The sequence below is a fragment of the Elaeis guineensis genome, chromosome 2 (assembly GCF_000442705.2).
Source record: "Elaeis guineensis isolate ETL-2024a chromosome 2, EG11, whole genome shotgun sequence".
NCBI lineage: Eukaryota > Viridiplantae > Streptophyta > Magnoliopsida > Arecales > Arecaceae > Elaeis > Elaeis guineensis.
Window position 1 is genome coordinate 114,536,319 of NC_025994.2, and position 23,158 is coordinate 114,559,476.

At 38.0% G+C, this 23,158-nt stretch overlaps 2 protein-coding genes across 2 annotated transcripts; one reads left to right on the plus strand and one right to left on the minus strand.

Annotated features, from left to right (window-relative positions):
• Positions 1 to 898: 898 nt before the first annotated feature.
• On the plus strand, positions 899 to 9,828 carry LOC105042932 (inactive protein kinase SELMODRAFT_444075). Its single transcript, XM_010920306.2, has 9 exons — positions 899 to 2,398; positions 3,070 to 3,221; positions 3,319 to 3,413; positions 3,637 to 4,676; positions 5,374 to 5,534; positions 8,535 to 8,611; positions 8,690 to 8,837; positions 9,121 to 9,270; positions 9,373 to 9,828. The coding sequence occupies exons 1-9, from the start codon at positions 2,212 to 2,214 to the stop codon at positions 9,601 to 9,603; spliced, it is 2,241 nt and encodes a 746-aa protein (XP_010918608.1). The 5' UTR covers positions 899 to 2,211; the 3' UTR covers positions 9,604 to 9,828.
• A 3,828-nt stretch (positions 9,829 to 13,656) lies between these two features.
• On the minus strand, positions 13,657 to 21,868 carry LOC105042941 (RGG repeats nuclear RNA binding protein A). The gene is made up of 6 exons (XM_010920318.2): positions 21,462 to 21,868; positions 20,822 to 21,206; positions 20,559 to 20,703; positions 14,344 to 14,502; positions 14,171 to 14,233; positions 13,657 to 14,085 (listed from the first exon to the last, which is right to left on the minus strand). Exons 1-6 carry the CDS (start codon positions 21,625 to 21,627, stop codon positions 13,894 to 13,896), a joined length of 1,110 nt encoding a protein of 369 aa, XP_010918620.1. The 5' UTR covers positions 21,628 to 21,868; the 3' UTR covers positions 13,657 to 13,893.
• Positions 21,869 to 23,158: the final 1,290 nt, after the last annotated feature.

The window sequence follows — 23,158 nt, forward strand, 5'->3', positions numbered from 1 at the left end:
TTTATTATTATTATTTTATTTGTCATTGATCAAACAAATAAATACCAATCAATCTTTCCAACTAGATCTGTTTCAGTAAAACCTACACAAAATGCCAAAATCCAGTGTGTGGAAGACTATTTACTATGTTCAATTTCGTAGCATTCTTTTGGAGAATATAGCAATTATTACCATCACTTAGATTTGAGTTTGAAATTTCTCACCAAAATAATAACAATGAGTTGATGAAACATCATATACCGATAAATAAGCTATAACATATATGGATATGAAAAAATTATTTCCATGACGGTGACCTATAAGAAATTTTATCTTTTGGATTTCTATGTGATGACTACATTTCAATGGATAAAATGCCAACTATCAATAGCACCTTTACATCTTGTGTTTTGGCTGAGCTTGTCATGCTCATATAATTTGATAAAAATATCTACACTTAGGAATTGAATCTCTACAACTCTAGTCAATAAATAGAAGAAGAGTTATTGGTTAGAACTGTTCTATCGTATGGATTTTGGATCATTCGATAAAATATTATTATATTATTTGATGGTTCAAGATTTTAAGGCCTCCCATCTAATTGAAAAATATGAATGAAAATATGGTATACAGTTAGTTATGGCTGGCCATTTTCATACCAATTTTTGCTAATTTTTTTTAATCTACGGTGGTGTTTTATTGCAGGGTCCAAAGTCCCAATGGACCCATGGTATTAACCAATCACGCTTCCACCATTTCAACGGCCCAGATCTGTCGATCTATCACCCATCGCAAGATGCAATTGTTATGAATGCGAACCGCGCGGTAGCGTGTACGGGAAGGGATATTTCCGTAAAATAACAAGGAACCAGGGGTAGTTTCGAAGGTGGCTACCCTGCGGTAATAGAGCTGGAAGAAGAAGAATGGGGGGAGTCTGGGATTCATGATGTCATCCTCCTAGTCTGAGGAATAGAAGAAGAAGAAGCCCAAATTCCTCCATCGTTAACGATTAGGGTTAGGGTTTCCGGGACCGCAAACCCTTCGTCTCCTCTTCCAAGTTCGGAGCCTTCTTGGTTCTGGGCGCCAGGGATCGTATCTCCTTCTGGGTGCTCCTTTGAGGAGGCGAGATGATTATTTGCTCCGTTTTGAGAGCCTTAATTGCTTAGGAACCAGAATGGGGTGGTGTTTTCTTATTCTGGGATCGAGGACTTGAGGGGTTTCGCGACCGAAAGCTTGGGTTTTGCGGAGGGTTTATTTTGTCTGGAAGGTTCCTGAGGCAATTTGCGCAAGAAATCTAGGAAATTTCGTTGCTTTTCTAGGGTGGCTTTCTTGATCCTCGATTTGGAGGTCCGGGTGCATTTATAGCAAGCAAGGATCCTGTTAGATTACTGCTGTGGCTGTTAAAAGGGGTTTCTTGAGTCTTATATGAATTCGTAATGAATCGATTGATTTGAAGGTACAAATCAGGGATTTTCCGGAGATTCTAGTTTTTCTTGCTTCAAGGGTTTTTGACCTTTTGGTTCTAGGCGTCCTGGAGTTAGCTACTGTACAAGGTGGCTGGATCCCCTTTTCTCTGTCGTTTTCTCGCGAAAGGAGCAGTGCATTCACGAGAACAGTGCTTGGATGCTCTCTAATATCTCATGGCCCATTCCCCACTGCCTAGCTCTTGAAAAAGAGGACCATTCTTTCAAGCAGGAGCAAAAGCGAGGATTTTTTGGTTGCATTCGGAGTTTATTTCTCCAAGGACTCGGAATTGGAGGATTGAAAGAGACAGAATCTGATAGAGGCTAAAAATAAGGGTCTTTTGCAGATCTTTGATGCTTATTTCAAAGTCATTGATGTGAATTCTCGAGAAATTTGATAAACAGAGTACTGCGTAGAAAAACAGGGAGAAGAAATAGTCAAAAAAAGGAAGAGGGGAGAGAGAGAGAGAGAGAGAGAGAGAGAGAGGTTATTTGGCTGTCTGGAATTCCAGTTAAAAGAGTCTTTTCCTTCTTGATTGCTTCAATACAGTGATAACAACAGTTGGTTCTGCTGTCTGTTATCTACGTTAGCCTGGAGAGAACAGTGTTGTCTTGATGAAGGGCTTTATTTTGTCAGGCACTTCACTTTCTCCTGCTTCTCCGTTTTTTGGTTTTATTGTTGCTCATATTAGGAGGCCTGTCTCTGTGAGTTGGTTATGAAGGCAAAATCTAGTTGAGAGGGTTTAAGTTCGAATTTTGAGAGGGAGAGATGAGTTCTAGCTTGCTACAGAAGCGGGGGAAGAGTGATAAGGGCCTTGATGCTACCGAGAAGGTTGTGGTTGCTGTCAAGGTCTCAAAAGACATCTCAAAGACCGCCCTTGAATGGGCTTTAACTCATGTTGTTCAACCTGGTGACTGTATCACACTTCTGGTTGTGGTTCCACCACACAGTTCAGGTATAATTTCTCCAAGCTCTCCCTGTTTCGTTTCTTGGTCATTTTTTGCCTCGTAATTCTTCTCGGTCTCCTGTCGACTTCCTTGTTATGATGAATTCTGAGTGAGATTCGGTGCTATGATGGACATGGTTGCTTTGATGGTTCCTGACTTGACTTGCACCCTCTGTTTTTGAAATGTTTTCTGTTGTGAATTACGTCTAAAATTCAACGTTTTTTTTTTTCCTCTTTGAAATCTTGTGTTCGGTATGGTTTCCTAAGTTGCTAAAATGTGGTTTTTTAACAAACCTGAGGTGTTAATATCACATCCAGCTTTCACATTATAAGTATTGATAAACGTATTTGCTGAAGTTTTTCACCAGGTCATACTGACGTTCCAATTTGAAACCATGGTGAGTCTCGATCTTGCTCTGGTGAAAAAGTTGGTGCGGGTGCTTAGCTACAAATTGCATTCTTAAGAGTTCAGACCTGTCAAAAGTGGGTTTGAGAAGAATAATTTTGGTTTAAAAATATTTTGCTAATTTACACGGTCACTCTGTATGGTAACGTAGTTTATGCTGTTAAGGACGTCTTTTGCTTGCCAGACTAATTTTGGTTCTGAATTTATCATATGTCTTCCTACTAGCTAATGATAGGAAAACCTATGAGGTTGTTTTTTTTTTTCCATCCTTCAGGTAGAAAACTATGGGGCTTTCCAAGATTTGCAGGGGACTGTGCCAGTGGTCACAGGAAGTCACATGGAACTACATTAGATCAAAAGTCTGATATCACAGATACATGTGCTCAGATGATGCTTCGACTTCACAATGTTTATGATCCAAATAAGGTAAAATACATAAGAAAGTGCGGTGCATTCTTCCTGTTCACTTTTCTTTTTAACTGTTACGTGATTTCTTTTCTTTTTTTTTTTTAATGTTTTATAGATAAATATCAAGGTAAAGGTCGTTTCTGGATCACCTTGTGGTGCTGTGGCTGCTGAATCCAAGCGAGCTCAAGCAAACTGGGTTGTATTGGACAAGTAATGATTAAGCTGTTAAATGATTTTGTTTGGTATTTTCAACGCAAGCAGGATTAGTTGTTTTAGCTACGATGTGTTTCTGATGTCAATAATGTGAATATCTTTTATAGTAGTAGTTAATATTTAATGTGTTTGTAATTCTCAGATAGTGGTGTAATTGCTTTTGTTTAGTCTTTAATTTGCTGACCCGATCCATTCTTTCTTATACAACTCCTGTTCACAGACAACTGAAGCATGAGGAGAAGCGCTGCATGGAAGAGCTACAATGTAACATAGTGGTCATGAAACGTTCTCAACCGAAAGTTCTTCGTTTGAATCTCATAGGATCTTCTGAGGCAGAGCCGCAAGTGTCCTGTCAACTGCCTTCTGAGCTGGATAAATCTGCTGGAGAAACTAAAAAGGATATGAGAGATTCTCGGAAGTCCATTAGAGGGCCAACTGTGACACCAACTAGCAGCCCTGAAGTAGAGACATCATTTACTGCCACTGAAGCTGGAACATCCTCGGTATCAAGCTCCGATCCTGGAACTTCGCCATTTTGTGTTTCTGAAACTAATGGCGGTCTTAAGAGGGAGCAACAATTAACCACCAAAGAAATCCGGAATTTAAATGTAACCAGCTCTGATTCTGACAGTGAAAGTTTGAGTCCTTCAACGTCCTTAGGGTTTCAGCCCTGGATGGCTGAGGTTCTCTGTGGTGGCCGCACATCTTCAAAACAAGTTGAGGAATTATCACAACAACTTGATAGTAAAGCACGCATCTCCAAAGCAAAAGCCTTATTGGGAAAATTCTCTAAACTTGATCAGGAATCTGGAATTGGCACTCTGAACTATAGATCAAACTTAAAGTTCAATGGGAATGTTAGAGAAGCAATTTCACTATCCAAAAATGTGCCTCTAGGGCCACCTCCTCTATGTTCAATATGTCAGCACAAGGCACCTGTGTTTGGAAAGCCTCCTAGGTGGTTCAGTTATTCTGAACTAGAACTTGCTACAGGTGGGTTCTCTCAAGCAAATTTCTTGGCTGAGGGTGGCTTTGGATCTGTTCATAGAGGTGTCTTGCCAGATGGTCAGGCAATTGCTGTTAAACAGCACAAATTAGCTAGTTCACAAGGGGATCAGGAGTTCTGCTCGGAGGTGGAAGTTCTAAGCTGTGCACAGCATCGTAATGTTGTGATGCTAATTGGGTTTTGTGTTGAGGACAGGAGAAGGTTGCTTGTCTATGAATATATCTGTAATGGGTCATTGGATTCCCATCTTTATGGTAATTCCTTTCGTCTACTTGCTACCGATTCTTACAGGGTAGATAGAGAGTATAGTTTTACTAGGTGCAATAAGTGTTGGAGATTATCTATTTCTTACCAAGGTTTATAATCTCTAATATCTCAGTTGCTTCAGTGCATGACCAACACCGAAATGGACCGACTTCATGGTTTATCCTGGTCAAGATGGAATGCTACAAAAATTTCTAAATGGCCTAGACATTCCCATATCATTGTAATATTAACCTATAAAGTAAACCAGATTAAACCAGATTAACTAGCACTTTATGTATTGATATCTCTTTTTAGTAAATAAAAATACTGTAACAAATTTGAACACTATTACTTTTTAGGACATAAGAAACCTATAAGTTATTTAAACACCAAAAAGAAAGAATGAAATTTCTTGGCAGATTTGTTGATATAGTTTCACCAATACCTTGGTTTTCAACTTAATTGGTGCAGATAATAAACTATATTTATAGAACCCTATTGATGAGTATCCATTACAAATACAGACTGATACATTGGCTGAGATTAGAAAACAAATGGTTATCATGACCCCCATACAAAAGAAAGGCATGTCACCCCAGCCACAATATCCTCTCAGGGACAAAAAGATAAAATGCCTATAACATGAGAGGATAAATGTATGCTGTTTGAAAGTTGTTGCTAATTTAAAATTTTCAATGTGTGTAGGTCGTAAGAGAGAACCGTTGGATTGGTCTGCTAGGCAAAAGATTGCAGTGGGGGCAGCACGAGGTTTGAGATACCTTCATGAAGAGTGCAGAGTTGGTTGCATTGTCCACCGGGATATGAGACCCAACAACATTCTTATTACACATGATTTTGAACCACTGGTATGACCTTCATGACCTACACAGACTATAGTCATTGATTATTGTGTTGAAACCATCTTGAAACAATTTAACTCATTGGTCATTGGTTTAACTTGGCCTTGAAAGCTCTTATTAACATCTTTATTCCACATATTCCATGAATATACCCATCATTTGTGCGAGTTATTCTTCATTTGACTTTCAGAAATATCAAATTCAATTATTATTTTGTTCATTTTGTGTTTGTTTACAGTTTATAGAAGAGCCCTCTGTAGAGTTCCAATGGTCATTCTCAATGTCATGATTTCATGTATTTATTTATTAATTTATTTTGGCTAGCCCGGTCTTCAGTTTTTAGTTGTCAATGTTACATATCAAATATATTTCTTTCAAAATTTATCCTATGCAGTTGGGCATACCTAATACCTTTATAGTCATGATCATGAACCACAAGCATTTTCCGCCAGTTTCTGCTGGAGTTTTCTTCTCCCTCCATGTGAAACCATGATGGTTTTCATAGAAGCCTTCCCCAAAAATCTTCACTGATCATCAGTTGCATCCTGGACCTTATCAAATTTTCTTTTTCCTGAGCTCAGATCTTTCAACAGATACGTGGAACTTAGTTCCTAGTTTGTTTCTATTGGCTTATATTTGATTAAATGTTGCAGCACAGAGAAGAATTTTACAATTTAGTAAGTTGGTTCGATTCTTGTTGTGCTTTGAGTACTTCTCCTCAAAGTTAAGGCGGGAATGATCATCTCAAAATGAACAATCTTATTATTTTCATGGGTTCTGATGTTTCAATCCACAAATTTAAGTAGAATGTTCATCTTAGGGAGGAATTCCAATTTAGGAACTTATTACCATGTCTGAACGTGATTCTAGATGCTTCTAGCACATTCTTCATCATGCATCATTTATTGCTTTCATAATATTAGGCCTATTGGGTATGAGACCCCCATCTCCTTCAGAGACGTAGGAAGATTCCTTTTTCCTTTGGGAAAGCTAAAAAAGAAGTTTATGTGGTTTATTTTGAGTCGAGAAGTTGAGTGATATTTCATCTATTTGGTTTTATCATATGCATATTAAGTAACTAATTAGCTTCATTCCTCCACCTTTCCTTGATTCTGTCTAGTTTTGGTTGAGAAATCGTCTATATAATTTGTGTATTTCACCCCAGTGCAAAAATTTCTGCATAAATCTGAAAATATTTCAACATGTCGAATGTTTACATAGAAAAGCAGATCTCAACTCTTTTCATGTCTAATCCCAAAAGCAAGCTATATTAAGTATAATGTGGAAAGGTTAAATCTTGTGCTTCTGAAGTGGATTCATGCCTGTGGCTGACTAATGCTCATAAATTCACTATTGCTATGAGATTGTATTGAAACATCATATTTGATACTTACCACATCCTCTTTAGCAAGTTTGTCCGCCATCATGGCAGCGTTTGCCCCATGTGGTACATTTAGCAGCACTTTTCCAAGAAACAGATACTTATCAAACAAACTAGAGTTTGTACTAATGCCTCTTTTGAAAGGAAACAATCTCCAAAATAACTCAAAAAAATGTTGATCTCCATTATCACTTAAATGACACAGAGGGTTCCTATAGTATCTCTTCTTATGGTAGCGAACTGTCCTCTTCAAGTCACCTCTTCCCAGGACTTTTCAAGAAAATAAGTTATGGCATTAAGGAAATTACATTGGCTCTACTAGATGTCCCTTGCATCAATAATCAATAACAATTCATGCTTTTGCCATTGTTTCTTTTTTCTTAATCTGCAATAACTGAACATTTCTAGATTTTCAAGTGAGACATCAAAGTCCTATACTCCAACCACTACATAGTTGGAGGCAAATATCACCTTGGTTTGGTAAAGTGATAGCAAGTGGTTGTTGGAGAAAGATGGTGCATCAATTTTGTTTTGTAGGTTTTCAAAAATCACGTCCATTATGTTTCCTTCTCAAGTTTTCTTTTTCTTTAAATAAATCTGTCCATGAACTCTGTTTATATCATATACACATAGACTCCTTGTGTGGTGTTTTCTTTGTTTAAGAATAGATCCGTTAATGCTAGTATTGCTTTTATGCCATAAAATGATTTTTCATCACTTCTACACTTGTTCAGGTTTCCACTAACCATTCTCCAATGCTCATTCTTTGAAAGAGAGAAGCTTGAATCCCTTATGTGAATACTTAATGACTTCTGTTGGATTTTTTTCAATTGAAACAATGGAACATGACCTTGTCAAAAGAGTAGTGGACCCCTATCTCACGTTCTTTTCAGCATCACAAGGCGATTTCTGTAGGCTACTGCAGCAACGAAAAGATTTTGTTTTCTGAAGCCTCTAGATAATCTTTTTCAACATCAAACATTTCTGTAAATTGATCTCTTCTTATTTTTTAATTTACTGTAGACTTTGCAATAAGTTTGTATTTCTCATTCCATTGAGCTGAAATTGTTGTGTCACTCAACATTTATATTCATGAATGTGTTAGGCTGTGTCCATCACATGCCAACCAAATTAAGAATGTGCATCCATACGTGGCTGCCCATCTCTTCTTTATTTTGCTGGTTCCTCATTCTCACACATATGATTGGAATAAGGATTATGTCAGGATTGCAAATTTGACATAAGTCAAAAGTAAGAACTATTTTTCCAAGGCAAATCCAGAAAGGGTGGGTTAATATATCACAAATGTTGCATTTTGTGTGTAAATGCTTCTGTTTGGGCAATGACATTTCCCACATCACATTTCTTCATTACAGACTAATGACCGAATGTGTGCATTTATTTGTAATCCCATCCCTTCCCACCCACACACACACCAAACAGAAAAGAAAAAAAAATGAAAAGAAGAAAGAAATGGAAGAATGTTTGTGTTATTTTACATTCTTAAAGCATTTAGTTTGAGGTTAGTTGTATCAAAAAGCGGTACGTCTGTTGTGTTTGACTTTTGACTTTAGAGAAAATGGTTGGATGTAGTGGCATAAAATTTTTGTTATGATTTTTTGAAGGTTGGAGATTTTGGCCTAGCAAGATGGCAGCCTGATGGGGACCAAGGTGTGGAAACAAGAGTGATTGGCACATTTGGGTAAACTTCAATTGTTCTAATACACCTTCATTCTTTTGACAGTAAACATTATCTAAATCATCTCTGATTGAATTACAGATATCTGGCACCGGAGTATGCACAAAGTGGCCAAATTACAGAAAAAGCTGATGTTTTTTCCTTTGGGGTGGTACTGCTGGAACTCATCACTGGACGAAAAGCTGTCGATATTAACCGACCGAAGGGTCAGCAGTGCCTTACTGAATGGGTAAGTTGCTATTAACATCACTCTTGTTGAGGAACAAACATATTTTTACCCATGTGCATTGATCCATTGTATTCAACCGGATAGAACCATAGGTGCTGCCTTGGTGGCAGCAATAGCTGATTTAATTTTTGCTATGGAAATGTGCTTTTTGTTGCACATGGGTTCATGAAGATGCTTAGCGGACCATTCATCTTTTCTTAATAAAGAGACTGTTGCAGACTATGTTTTGTGTATATGATCCTTGGGATTTAATTCTTGATCCTGCCATAACTTGTTCGAGCAGGTTCGCCCTTTATTGGAAGATTATGCAATCGAAGCGCTCATAGATCCTCGTTTGGGGGACCATTACTCAGAACATGAGGTCTACTGCATGTTGCATGCAGCATCATTGTGCATAAGGCGCGATCCTCATGCCAGGCCCCGCATGTCACAGGTAGAGTCTGAATTCGTATGATTGTGATACACAAAAGGGAATGGTAGACTATTTTTTTCTGATCCTTATGATTCTTGGTTATTCTGTCAAAAAAAAAAACAGGTTCTTCGTATATTGGAGGGGGACATGGTCATGGAACCCAGTTACATTTCAATGCCTGAGTATGACATTGGAAACAGGAGTGGCCGGATGTGGCCAGATCAGCAGCAGCACCCACATTACAGTGGTGCAGTCCGGCAGGAGGCTTTGGAGGGTTTTGGTGGGAAGCGCTCTTATGAGGCTATGAAGGCTGCCTGGGAGAGAGAGAGGGAGGGAGTCATGCGTAGATGTTGATGGACTCTCATGCAGGCTAAGGCATGCCCAGATGCAATGTGTATTCTTCTCTCCTTTGTTTTCTTCTCCTATCTATCTTTGCTCATTTTAGTATGGTCTTCATCAATTTGTTGCTGGTATATTGTTAGGTGCTATTGTATAGGAGTACCATTAGGTTTATCAATTTACGCAATGCAGGATCACTGCTGTTTTTGTGAATGAATTCAGAGCCACGTTTTTGGTTAATTGCTGTTATTTTCGGGCTATCCTTTTGTCTTTTGGATGTAACAGTGAAGGAGAATCTCCTTTGGTCCATGCTCTTGGACAACACCCCTTTTCTGTTTGCTTTTTCTTTTCTTTTCTTTCTGACTAGCTGCTATAGATTTTTGATGAAATGATCTAAGTACTTGAATATAATGTATTGGAATTCTAGAATAGTAAAAATATGATCAGCTGAGCAAAATGCATACACCGAAACCCAGAATGCTATTTCCAAATCACAAATAAAGATCAGTTGAGGTGGTATGTTTTTGAAGAATGATGCCTCAAGACATACCCCTTATTACAAATTTTTTTGGGAACATTATTCCAGCCCTTTGTATTTAGTGCTTGCGTAGCTGGTATTTTGTATTTGGTCCTTGTATAAGCTTGTGATTTGCATACAATTAGATGTGTATATAGTTCTTTCTTTTGTACACTTGCAGGCAAGTTGAGGATTACATGAGGATATGTTTGTCTGTGGAGAGTTGGGTTTTGAAATAGGAATGAGAATGATTTCTATTGTAACTGCTTGATTAGGTGGAACTTTATTTTTATTTCAATTTTCAAGCAAATGATAAGCTCTCAACCTTCTAAATTTTAATTTCTAACTCTTAATATTTAAATTTTATTTTAATTTTATTTTTGATTCTAATTATGAACCAAGCAAATAAATAAATATAATTATTTCGATTTTCATACTAATTTATTTTAATTTTGATTGATGTCTCAGTGGCGAATCGAACGTACTCATAACAGGTTGTTAGGGTGATGTTCGGTAGTCACATTTTTTTTCTGCACTGTCTATAAAATCCTCATTCCACTGATCTATCATCGATCCAAGTAGAGCTAAACATCAGATTTCCCTTTTTTTTTTTTTTTTTTTTTTGGGGGGGGGAAAATCTTTTCCCAAGTTGAATAAGTCTTTTTACTCGGATGTCTGGTGTAGCAATTTGAAGGACGATGGCAGTTTTGCCGGCTGGAAGTGGACGGTCCCCACGGCAAGCTCTGACTTGGAGCTGACACATTCCCTGTTCCGATAATAATATTAATATGGCCTTTGTCTTCACTACCTTTTCTCGTCTTACTCTCAAGCATCAAATCACATGTAGGGCACCTCGGTAGGTGGCTACCCAATAGCCAGTGCCTCCTGCTCATTTCCTAGGCCACATTACATTGACTGGACCACAAGAGGAAACAATTATTTGGCAGGGTCTGAGAAGATAGATCCGGCTAAAAGATTAAAAAAAAAAAAAATCATCCCTTCACCTGCCCTCCACAGTCCATACCCCACATGAAAGAGAAGTGCAGAAGTCTATGCTTCCATCTACTCTAATAAAATGAGTAATTTATAAGTCCGTCAGTTTTCCTAAAATGTACTTGCTTGACAGTAAAATTTGATCTCCTGGAACCAGTGAGCGTCACGAGACTAACCATTAATTTTTAAATCAAAATTATATTAAAAAAAATACTATAATGATGTGTTAACATAGATAACACTAAAATGTCCTCCTCTGTTTTGCTACCTCTTACATAGTTAATTCTTAACTGAATTCACATCTTTTAGAACTTTATCCTGCTAGACTCACTTGGATTGTCTATAAGTTCTTAATTGATGTTATCTTTTGCATTGGACCTACTTGTCGTACTAGTAACACAAAAATTTCGAATGACAAACAGACAGGATTAAGTGTAACTCCTTTATTTCTTGGATTAAACATTTACATATAATTAACAATGCCGTAGGTAAAGCAGGTAACGACTTTTTTTGACTTCACCTGCTTGCTAATGAAACTCCTGCATATAACGAGACATAGCCACCCCGGGAGTGTGGCACGTAAATTAGCCATCTAGAATGTGGTTCATCGTTATTCCTGTTAATGGATTAGTGCAAGCCAAGTGGCCTGTGAAAGCTATTGTTCAGGTTACGGTTGCATCTCATGATCGCCTTGGAAACGTCCAAGGTTATACAACTTTTAAATGTCAAACCTGTGACCTCGGTGGACCCCGTGGTTCCTCTGCTTGACCTTTCCTATTTTTATCCACAACCAAAGGCTATATCGATAGGGATAAAAAATCTGGGCTCCAAAGAGAACTCCACGGTTGGCGAAGGACAAAACTGGAATCGGATGAGACAGCACTTGGTTGGGATGGGACCCTTGGCTCTATAATTGTCTCAAGGCCAGAAGAAGCGCGCGGACGCGAGAGGACGAACGACAGAGAAACGTGGGGTCCATCAGACCATGATTGATTGGTGAGTGCTTTAATGAGCCTAGAGAGAATTCTACCAAAAAAACAAAAAAAAAAAAAGCTAGAGAGAGATGAGCAGTAGAGGAAAATAGACCCGTGGGAAATGGCCGACCACCTTGTAATTATATACAGCAACGCAGCAGCTGAGGCTAGAGGGGCTCTGAGCCCCACCAAGAGTACCTTAAAATGATATTTATATTATTTTCACTTGGATGCGTTTTAAATAAAATATTTTTAAATTATATTCAAACTGATTGTACGGTCGTAAAAATTATTATTTTATCTAACAAAAAATGAAAGGGAAAATAGCATTATTATTTTTCCATTCTTACCTGTTGCAACGCTATTGTAATAACCTTTGTTTCAGTAATTATTTTTAACATTAAAAATAAAGAATTATAATTAACAATCAACCTTTCACCTTCTCGTTGCCCCAGTGGTCAGTATGTTCTCCATGTGACGCTTAGTTAACAGAGTAACTATTGTCATCACACCCAATGAGCAATGGACCATTGACGGAGGAGAGCAATGATGAAGAACAGGAAATTTGTGTCAAATCTCTCCCTCGCAAGTGACAGAATTCCCAATACCATATCATGCATTGACCATTTTTCCTGCTACTTTCCAGTGCATGAACAAGCGGCCAAGTTTGAGAATATATAGGCCAAAATTCAGAACATTTTCATAAATACATCGCATAGCAGCTATAAACTCCAATCAAGTGAAAAACAGAAGCAGCATCTTCCATGAAAAGAATCACAAAAAGCTATGAGCAACTCAGAACTAGCAATCATTCTAGTATGTCCAGTAGTTCCACAAGCTTCCATGCATTGACCCAACTCTCATAATTTCAGCCATTAACTACTCAATTCCGTGAGTTCAGATCAACTTGTATTCATATTGGCAGACATACCGCAAGAAAAATTACATTGCTGACAAACATATGCTTCTGAAAACCAACAACAAGATTCATTGGCAGCATAGAATCATCAACATCAAAATAAACCATGCCAGAACTTCACATTCCCACTATAATGAAGATTTAGCTATTCTACCAACAATAACAACAACAACAAAAAGGAAAAAAAAAAAGGAGCTAACATTACCTGACCAGATAAAGCATTACAATTTACAACATTTACAGTATGTCATGGAGAACAAAATTTTTCTAAACCTGCAGAAGCCACACAGCATTCACCGTACTGATCAATATGGTACCACACCAATACCGAATCGGTACAGTCTCATAACATATATACCAATATAATAATATAATAGTACCAATATAGGGTTGAATACCAAGACGACAAACCGTAGTTTAAACCTTTATACTGACGACCAGCGTTGGAGGTTGCTTGGAACAGTTAAAGCCACCCAAGACTGCTACACATCTAGTTAGGGAAGAAAGAATGTCTATGACTAACTATTTATTCACCGGAGGAACAACTAAAACCAAGGACTTGAGACCCAATTATCATACTACCAAGATTTTCATCGACACAAATACTAGTAAAATTAGACCAAGTGGGACAATTATGCTGAGAATAAAATTGCAAACGTGAAGCATGACCAAAATTGATATAAATAACATACCATAACAGTGGTAAGACCTACACTTAACCAGAGATATTAGTGATGACGTCCAATTTCACTCAAATATACAATAGTTGAGAACAAAAGAGAACTTATGAAGAACAGGGAAACATCATTATTTTACTGAATCCTGCAAGTCCCAGTTAAATTAGGAACAGATGAACTTCAGACAGTGGCAGATAAGGCACAATTTTTCACGCAGCAAGCTCTCTACTTCCCAAGAGTGGGAAACTGTCCAGGATCTTCGATTGAAGGGGCAGTAGCTGGGGTGCTTGTGCCCCTACCCCCAAAACCACCCCTGAATGGTCCACGGTCACCACGTCCCCTGCCACGTCCACGGCCAACTGGACTATAGTATCTTTCTCCTTCTGCTGGCTTTAAAAACTCATTGATGCTCACAGGCTAACAAAGAACGGTCTGTCAGTCACAATTTCCTGAGCAGATATTATTACAAGAAATGATTTGTGCACGAAAAGACAATTTATACCTTCTTAGCCCGTTCATCACGGTCAGCAACATCTTTCTTTTTACCCATATCTTTGTCAGAACCCTAGCGAGGAAATGTTACATCAGAATGTGATAATAAATTCTAAAGAAACTTGGTGAGGCTTTATAAAGGTTGTAGAAGAATAAACATGTGACAAAGGGCCACAAGCTTACCAACTTGATAAATACATCATCATTTCCTTTTTTCAATGAAAGCTGCTGCATGGACTGCAACTCCTTATCAATTTCAACTTTTCTCTCTTCGGTCTTCATTGCAAGTAGGGCTTTTCGCTTCTCCTCCCTTATTTTCTCATACTCCTCCAGAGTCATCTCCTATACAACCAGTTCAACAAGAGGGGGAAGAATGTATATAACAAGTTAGTAATTGTAAAACAAACTCTAAAAGCAGAGAACTCTGGCCCAAAAAAGGGGGCAAAAAAGCAAGAAATATAGGAGAAATGGAGGTAATAAACATTTCCAACTTCCGGCATCATTATTCTTTTTAGAACTATTCACCCTAAGGTTTCCACATATGAGAAGGTTCAAGAAATTATTCACAATGCCATATATGATTTGCTTGAATGTGAAAACATAGGAGCTAAAATTTCAATGACTATTATTCAGAATGTATACAGAAGCAAGGGAACATACAACAAGAGGTTGAAACCTGATATACATAAAGTGTTAACATGTGGTTCTCTGTACCCAACCAGCATCTGAAATATGAAGCCACGTCCTGGCCTGGAACAAGATTTTCCAGTTGCATAAACCAAGCTCAAACAGCCGGACAACAAATGAATAGTATTCTGGAAATGATGCCCTTGCAGCATCATGTAGACCATGCATCAGTTACTCTCTGTGCCAATGGTAAGTAATCTTGTGATCGCCTGATACTTCACAAATCAACACTTATACTACAAACATCCAGTAATAACCATTTGAAAAAAAAAAAAACATGGCTTACAACTGTTGAGATTCTCCTTAAGCTACTAAAGCAAATGATATATAACCATCAAAAAGGTGTGAATGGAGAAACTGTTTTAGGTCAGAAATAAATACAGTTGCAAGATAAATGAATAAAATCCTCCATCCAACTTCCATTGCAAGAAAGAGAAAAGGAAAAAGGATTAGATTAGACATTATACATACACACACACAGAGAGACTGAATATTATATGTATGGCAGTTTCCTGAATTGATACATGATAAAAGAGCATGTCAAAACCTTGATACTGCCACAGTGAAGGAATAGCTATTGGCTGGGTGAAATGGAGTGCTTGCATAAACTTCTGGTTTCTTTTGTGTTACCTCATGCAAGACCCTTTGGATCAGCCACAAGTACCATAATTACTGGGAGTTTAACTCAAACTCCCAAACTAAATAAAACTGCTTATAAAAAGAACAGAATTTCTCCCAAGGATCTAGTCACAAGCAACAATCTCATGTTAACATGAACCATGGGAGGCAATTTGTATGCCTGCAACGGAACTGAACAGCACAGAAGTGCATGCAAGCAAGCCACCCAGTTCTCTCGAAGGCAAGTAGGAACGGAAGTGAGGTTTTGTACTACTTTTTGGTACATGACAAGACAGATGCGTTCAGATAGGAGCCAAAAAACTGCAACAGGTGGGATCTTTGGTCAGAAGGTTCTAACTACTAGTCACACAATTGAAACACCAAAAAAAAAAAAATCCGTAGATTTTCACTCTATGAAGAAGATACTTGCCCAGTATTTCGATCAGAAATTGGACAACTTTCAATATTATCCAAAATCCCAATTAAATTGGAATTTCATTATACTATATAGGTAAAAGAATTACAGAGGTCTTTCTGCATGCAACAGCATGACAGCTGGTGGGACGAGAAAAAAGATCTCCAATCCAATTTATCAGAAAGTTGTTTAACCCCTATTCCAATAGACCACATAAAACAAGCACCTTAACTCAAATTATCAAAGTAGTTGAATATAATAACAAAATACACAGGTAAAAGATTTCCAAAAGCCCTTCTTGTGAGCAACAACATAGCTTGCTCCTGCACAAGTAAATATATGAGGCCTTGGGAGATTTTATATATGCCTGCAACGGAACTGAGCAACACAGAAGTGCAAGAAAGCAAGCAACCCAGTTCTCTCAAAGGCAATATAGGAACGGATTGTGGCATATCCCTACATATGTAAATGGCAAGGGAATTGGAGCAGTACCTTATCCCTATATTTGTAAATGTCAAGGAAATTGGAGCTACCAAACACATAATAATACTTGGAAAATTCTACTGCACCTATGATAGAAAACTACTGCATGTAGCACGCACACAGTTCTCTCAAAAAAGCCAAGATAGGACAGAATTATGGCTTATTCTCATATCTGACTTTATTAGAAAGCCTTTCATCAGTAATAAACAATCATAGATTTAATTTAAATTACCAGAACATGGAAAACATATATGCATGCATGCACAAATGTATAGACAAGCAATCACCAAAAATTGGCTCCCTAAGGAAAATGACTTTACTTCACAAAATTATTTAAACTAAAACATGAATCAGTGATGGGCAACCTGGATTTCAATCAAAAGTTCCAAATGATATGAAGTGTTAATAGAAATTGGAAGTAAATGATTTCCAAAGGACAATCTAGCATGCAACAACCGAATAAAACTACAGAGGAAAGCATGGATTATGGACGAACGACACCATATTCTCTTAGAGGACAGGATGGGACCACAACTGAGACTCACACCCTACATTTATACATAGCAAGGCAGAAATGGTCTAGGAGAAAAAGCCAATGCAGTGTGTAGAGTACTGATAATGACACACTGCTTACTATAAAGGGGCAATCAGAGGTTCAGCTTGCTTCAACCCAACTAGCAAACTCCAGCATCAATGCATGCCTGTGGGAGAACAAGTTATGGATTAAGCACAACAAGTAAAAGAACAAGCAACAGCAAAAGCAATTGCCATTATTTTTCTAAGATGGACTAATTAAATTCTTTTAAAAAGTTATTTAATCAATGTTAAATTCTATATTCATAACCAACATTATATCATAAAAATTCCTGCTATTCTCTCCACTAAATTTGCAATGACCTTCATCTCTTGCCCAAAACTGTATAGGAATCTGTTTGCACTGCACAGCAATTAAGCCCTCATAAGAATTCCAACATGGTACAGATAGATGTGAAAGCCTTCCCAAATACTTGATGAATGAGATCCATAAAGCTGGACTCCAAATAGTTGGAAAAAGGATGATGATGATATCTAGTATCTAGTATCATTAGCCGATTGAAAATGATCCTTAGAAAGAGCCAAACTTTGTTATGCCTTTGTTGTGTTGTATATGTCGTTATTAGTTACACTTTATTGAACATATTTAGTTACATTTTGATAGGATGTTCCAAAATTAATGCCAGGTGGCAACACTTTTGGCTCACATAAGTGGAGCACTCCATTGTTTAGTGCCATGCAATGCATACAGTGTTATGTTGTATCCATATAACCATGGATGCTAGCACTCAAGATATCCTAAGCTTTGAAATTTGCAATAACCTTATCTAGAGCACTTCTATGAACAGAGTCATTTAGGTTTTTCTGGCTTTTGGGATGTAAAACCATGCAACATATATTTCATAAATATGTAATGTTAGTGGCATACAAGAAGAAACTTCATAATTTGATGCTAGAACATTTTTTTTTTTTTTGATCACATAAGCTTAATGATTTGTTATTATTATCATGATACATGCAAGGCAAGTATCTGAATTGTTGTATGGGTTATATTGTGCTATGCACTACCCATCACGTTTTAGAGTTTCATCTATTACTATTGATGATCATTGTCTAGATGTGCATTGGTTAATGTAGAATATTAATTGCTAAATTAAGTTATGTCAAGACTTATGTCTTTTTATTCATAAATTTCAACAAATACTGGTACCAAGGCAAGCTGATTGTTTGTTTTTAGAGGATTTGGTTTCTCTTGCTTTCATTATAAGGTATTCCATCTCTTCGTGACATTATAATGCATGCAGAACAGACCAATTGCTTTTACTTCATTCACATTTGATTTAAAATCTATATTATGACATTATACCTTTTTTAAAAAAAATAATATTCTTTCCTTTGGACAAACTGGCAATCCAGCTAATGACAAAATAACAAAGTAAAATTTAATTTTTTTTAAAAAAATTAGTCCATATTGGTAGGCACAGTGCAGTGATGATTAGGTGTAAACTTAAGAAAAGAGATGAAGACTTACATTACCATGAACCACTTTATCAATTTGAGGCCAAGAAACCTCTTTTTAGGAAGAATAATCCTAACTCATTACTTCTAACACACACACACACACACACATTAGTTGGTAAGAGTGTAAACAACACTAAAGTTTTCAGCACCATATGGACATCATAGATAGTCAAGAGCAACCACATGCATATTATTTAAGCTCATATACATAAAAATCATTGAGCATCAACCTTGATGGAATAGTAAGATTGCTCCGTTGTAAACTCAAACTTGGGGTCATAGGTGCAAAACATGAAAATAGCCTCTCTACATACAGGGGTAAGATTGTGACATCTAACCCTCACCAAACCCCAAGCCTTGTGCACCAGACCACCCTTTTTATATAAGAATCATTGCATTAACTAATCCAAATTTAATGAGCGAACACTTTCAAAAAGTTAACTTGGATCAAAAGGGGGATAGTTTGAGTTTATTTTAGCTATATTAAGCATCTCCATTTTTTGCTCTATGCAAGTATAAGGCCCAAAATTGAAGGATGTATTTTTAATGGTCAACTCATGGAGGTGTGGCATATCATACTAGGACCTTGCTACAATTTATATTGTATCACCCAGTATATGGTCCAGTCAGAAAACAAAGGTACAATATCACACTGATCTATACCTGGGGATGTAATTGAGGCAAGATTGATCAATCCTGGCTAAAGCTCGGCTAAAAGTAACTTTGCACCTAAAGTTTGGCATCAACCTTAGCTTGTTTATTATCAGACTAGGCCTAATCAAGCATATTCTCATTAGCTTGATGACCTTATATTGAATCAAAATCAATTTGATCTTGTATCAAATTTGGGTCAAGCTTGATTTAAGCATTGTTCAAACTTGACTTAAAGCTCAATTTAAGCTTAAAATAAAGCTTAAATTGATTCTAAAAGGAATGGATCACACGTTCAAGAAGTTTAACCTTTTTAAAATTAAAGTTTAACAATTAATGTAATCTACTAATTCAACACTCAATAATGGACCAACATTCAAACAAAAAAACAATACTATCAACCACATCTCTATCATGTTAAACATAATGATTTACCTAAGGCGGATGGGTGTGAGGCAAGAGGAGAAGGCAAGGGAAGAGGAGAAGTTACTCTGATTAATTGACGGCCTTAGTTATAAAATGGTTTGACCAAATGATGCACAACATTACAAAAGATTCACTTGGACATTGAGTTTTTTTTTTTTTTCACTGATCTATGTAGTTAGAGCCAAGGTGACCCCTAAAAGCAACATGCTACAAATCCTCAATCAACAAATTTGATATTACCAACAAACATCAATTAGCAAATAACCAGTACATTATTGTATAACCAATAATCATGATGGAAAGAACCATCATCAAAATTTAAAGATAATCAATTTAAAATTATTAGATTTAAAATTTATTTTAACCTCAAATTTAACAAAACAAATCCATCAAACATTTTAAACTTTTCATGTGCTGATGACAATTTCATTTACAACACTAACTTATCACAAAGCAAAACCATCAAAACAAACATTTTAAACCTTTTATGTACCGAGAACAATTTCATAACTCTTAAGGATGAAATTTCTTCTCACATTCATTACAATGTTTCAGAAAACATTCCCATTCCAAAAATAACATTTCAGTTTAGCATCCTATTCTATCAAAAATTTTCTCTGTCACTGTGACAGCAAAGCAAATTACCACTTAATAACTCAGCACAACAACATGTGAAAAATACTAGAGTTTTCATAAGTCCATAAACCTCTCTTACAATACCAGATGTCAAACAATTCTAAATTGTTATATCTTCTTCTTGTTCTACAACTATAGCTTAAGTAGATGGTGGATTATAATTTTTAATGAACTTCCTTACCATTTACAAACCACCATTTAGAAGAAGTTTTAGCCTTCTCAATAACTGATCACAGTTGGCAGGAAATATATAAATACATACATACATGCACGCATAAATGGATATGTATATGTATGTATGTATGTATATCGGCAAAACAGATGGTCACCTCACTATTAGTTACAAAAGGCCTTTCTTTACCAAGATATGGTAAGAATATCACCCAATACCCAAAAAAAAAAAAATCCTATGTAAAGAAATGCTTACTTTGTCATCAGGTTCCTTTTCTTCTGCTTCATTTGCTTGCACATCCTTTTCCTTATTTGCCTCTGATGAAGGTGCATTATCCTGCTCTGGCTGCTTCTCGCTGGCAGGAATTTTATCATCGGCATTCACATTTTCATCAGTTGCCCTATCCAACGATACATTGCCAACCGTAAGCAAATTGATAAGCATCATTACGGTTGCACAAATAAACAAACAAAAGGAAAACCCAATAAACAGAATACAAAGATAAAACCAATCTTAACTGTGCAATCACATCATCAGTAGCAGTTCCCCAGTTCGCACGCCCTGCTCCCTCACGTTTCATCTCATACCCACGGCCTGTACCGCTGCGCCGCTCATACATCCTGCGTGGGGGGCGTTCAGAGTCACCTCCACCCTCACCATTTCCATATCCACCACGACGGCCTCCACGGAATGGTGGACGTGGCCCACGGTCCCTCTCAGGAAGCCGTCCAGCATCACCTTCCACACCAACACCACCACCATAGCCCCCTGAAAACCCATTGGCGTTCCCATTTCCAAAATCCCGATTTGGGCCCGTCCCAACTCGTCCACCTCTACCACGCCCAGGTCCACCTCGGCTGACTCCACCGCGTGTAGGTGCAGCGCTGCTTCTAACCTCCCTCGCTGTTAAAAAGTAATACAGATAAAAACCAAGCAAACGATGGAAAAAAGGGGAACTTTCCTACCAAAAGGCTATAACTTATGCAATACGATCTAAATTCCGGAAAAAAGAAGCCAACTTTCGCGATAGCAAAAGAAAGCATCCAGAAAAATCGAATCACGACGCATACAGAAGCCCGGATTGGATTGACTCTATAGCAAAGATCAGCCCATCCAAAACGATATCAACGAATCAGACCGAATCCGAATCGAACTCACCGGCCTGAGACGGAGGGACGGGCTTCGTCGGGAACTTCGCCGGCGCGGGGCCCGCGGGGGCGGCAGGCTTCTTGGCTGCGATCTTTTGCTGCTGGACAGCGATCAGCTGCGAGGGATCGTCGTTGTCATCGTCCCCGAGGAGATCGAAGGGGTTCCCGGTGGCCATTTCCGCTGTGACCTCTGGGAGCGGCGCTCGGAGGGGCTGGAGTAAACCCTAGGCACTAGAAGGAGAAGAAGAAGGCCCTCATCGATTCGATGTCCATGGAACCCTAGATTCGGCCACGAAAGGCCTGTCGGGGAAAGGAGAAAGCTAGGGTTTTGTGGGGAGAAAAGAAGAGCAGCGGATGAAGAAGCGACAGAAGAAAAACCCTAGCCGCACTCCAGCGGATTCCATCCAAGAGACCAAATGCCTTCTCTACCTGGACTTATTAATTTATGCTTTCATTATACGAAATGACTCAAACACCCCTAGATTTATCATATTTTTAGGAGGATGTCGCGGCTCTTTGATGTATAGTTTTAGCGTTGCAAGTACCCGGTAGTTGATGGGTATTTTGGTCACGAAAGTTCATGGATGCGTTTGTCCGTAGGAGTCTTGGTGAGCTCGTGGGAGGCATCCTGGCCGTGGCGTTGAAATCGTTCGTATGAGATTCTTTGAGATTCCAATTTTCTGATTGGTCCATTGATCGGACGGTTATAATACTGCGATGGGTTTGGTGGGTCCGATTCTTGTTATTTGTCGTACAGAATATTTCGCAAGAAAAAAAGTCAGGGCATTAGGTCTACCAATCAGACGGTCGAGGACCTTTAAATGGTCGACGTGAGGGACAACTTTATGGCGTTTTCTTCGCGTGACGTTCCGCATGGTAGTTTTCTGAGGGGATTTGTCTTTTTAGTGACAATTGTGGATTTTGTCTTGAGAGAACTCCCCACATTGGATCGGGGTTGTGTGTTGCGCGCGAAAGAAGGATTCACCCTTCTTCACGAGAATTCACCGTTGGATTACCCATCGCACAGCACTATAAACTCCATCATCCATCCATCTGCACAACTCTCAAAGCACCAATGGATGATCCATTGATGGATTCGCACGAAGGAAGGTGAATCCTTCGTTCGGATGAAAGATACACCCCCGGCCTCTCCATATTTACCTAACTACCTAGGTAGCGTATGCAATTATGCATGCAACGTGTAGGATAAAAATGCTTAGCGTGGAATAGCATACACGAGTGTGACATTGCATTTAATTTTAATAAGTATTTAACCGTAAACAAATACACTATTTCTTATTTTTCATCCTTCATCCGATGTACTGATATTAAAGATTTTACTGCTTCAAAAGATATTTCAATTTTTTTATTTTATATATATTTCTGACCATCGATTAAAAATGATTTGTTTGGATTTCAATTCGTTGGAGTGCTACTAGTGCAATAATATTTCAAAAATAAAAATTACTTCAATATTAAATTCATAACGAGTTCTGACTGTTTTTTTTTTTTAATCGGCCACCGATGGAGGAGCCATATGTGGTGGATATGCATGGTATGGATGAAGGATAGAAAGCCGCAGGTAGCCAGGAGGACAGACGAGCCGTAGGGGCCGATGGGGGAGGGGAGTCAGGGCACAGAGAAGCGGGTGATGGTGGTGGAGGAAAGGGAGTTGTTGTGGTGTAGAGAAACCATGAGCTGTAGGAG

Excerpts from the sequence above, each read along its gene's own strand:
- LOC105042941 (XM_010920318.2), bottom strand. The coding sequence starts at position 21,627 with ATGGCCACCGGGAACCCCTTCGATCTCCTCGGGGACGATGACAACGAC. Across the intron at positions 21,207-21,461 it reads CGTCCCTCCGTCTCAGGCCG|CGAGGGAGGTTAGAAGCAGC; the intron begins GTGAGTTCGATT and ends ACTTTTTAACAG. Across the intron at positions 20,704-20,821 it reads ACTGATGATGTGATTGCACA|GGCAACTGATGAAAATGTGA; the intron begins GTTAAGATTGGT and ends ATCGTTGGATAG.
- LOC105042932 (XM_010920306.2), top strand. The coding sequence starts at position 2,212 with ATGAGTTCTAGCTTGCTACAGAAGCGGGGGAAGAGTGATAAGGGCCTT. Across the intron at positions 2,399-3,069 it reads GGTTCCACCACACAGTTCAG|GTAGAAAACTATGGGGCTTT; the intron begins GTATAATTTCTC and ends TCCATCCTTCAG. Across the intron at positions 4,677-5,373 it reads ATTGGATTCCCATCTTTATG|GTCGTAAGAGAGAACCGTTG; the intron begins GTAATTCCTTTC and ends CAATGTGTGTAG.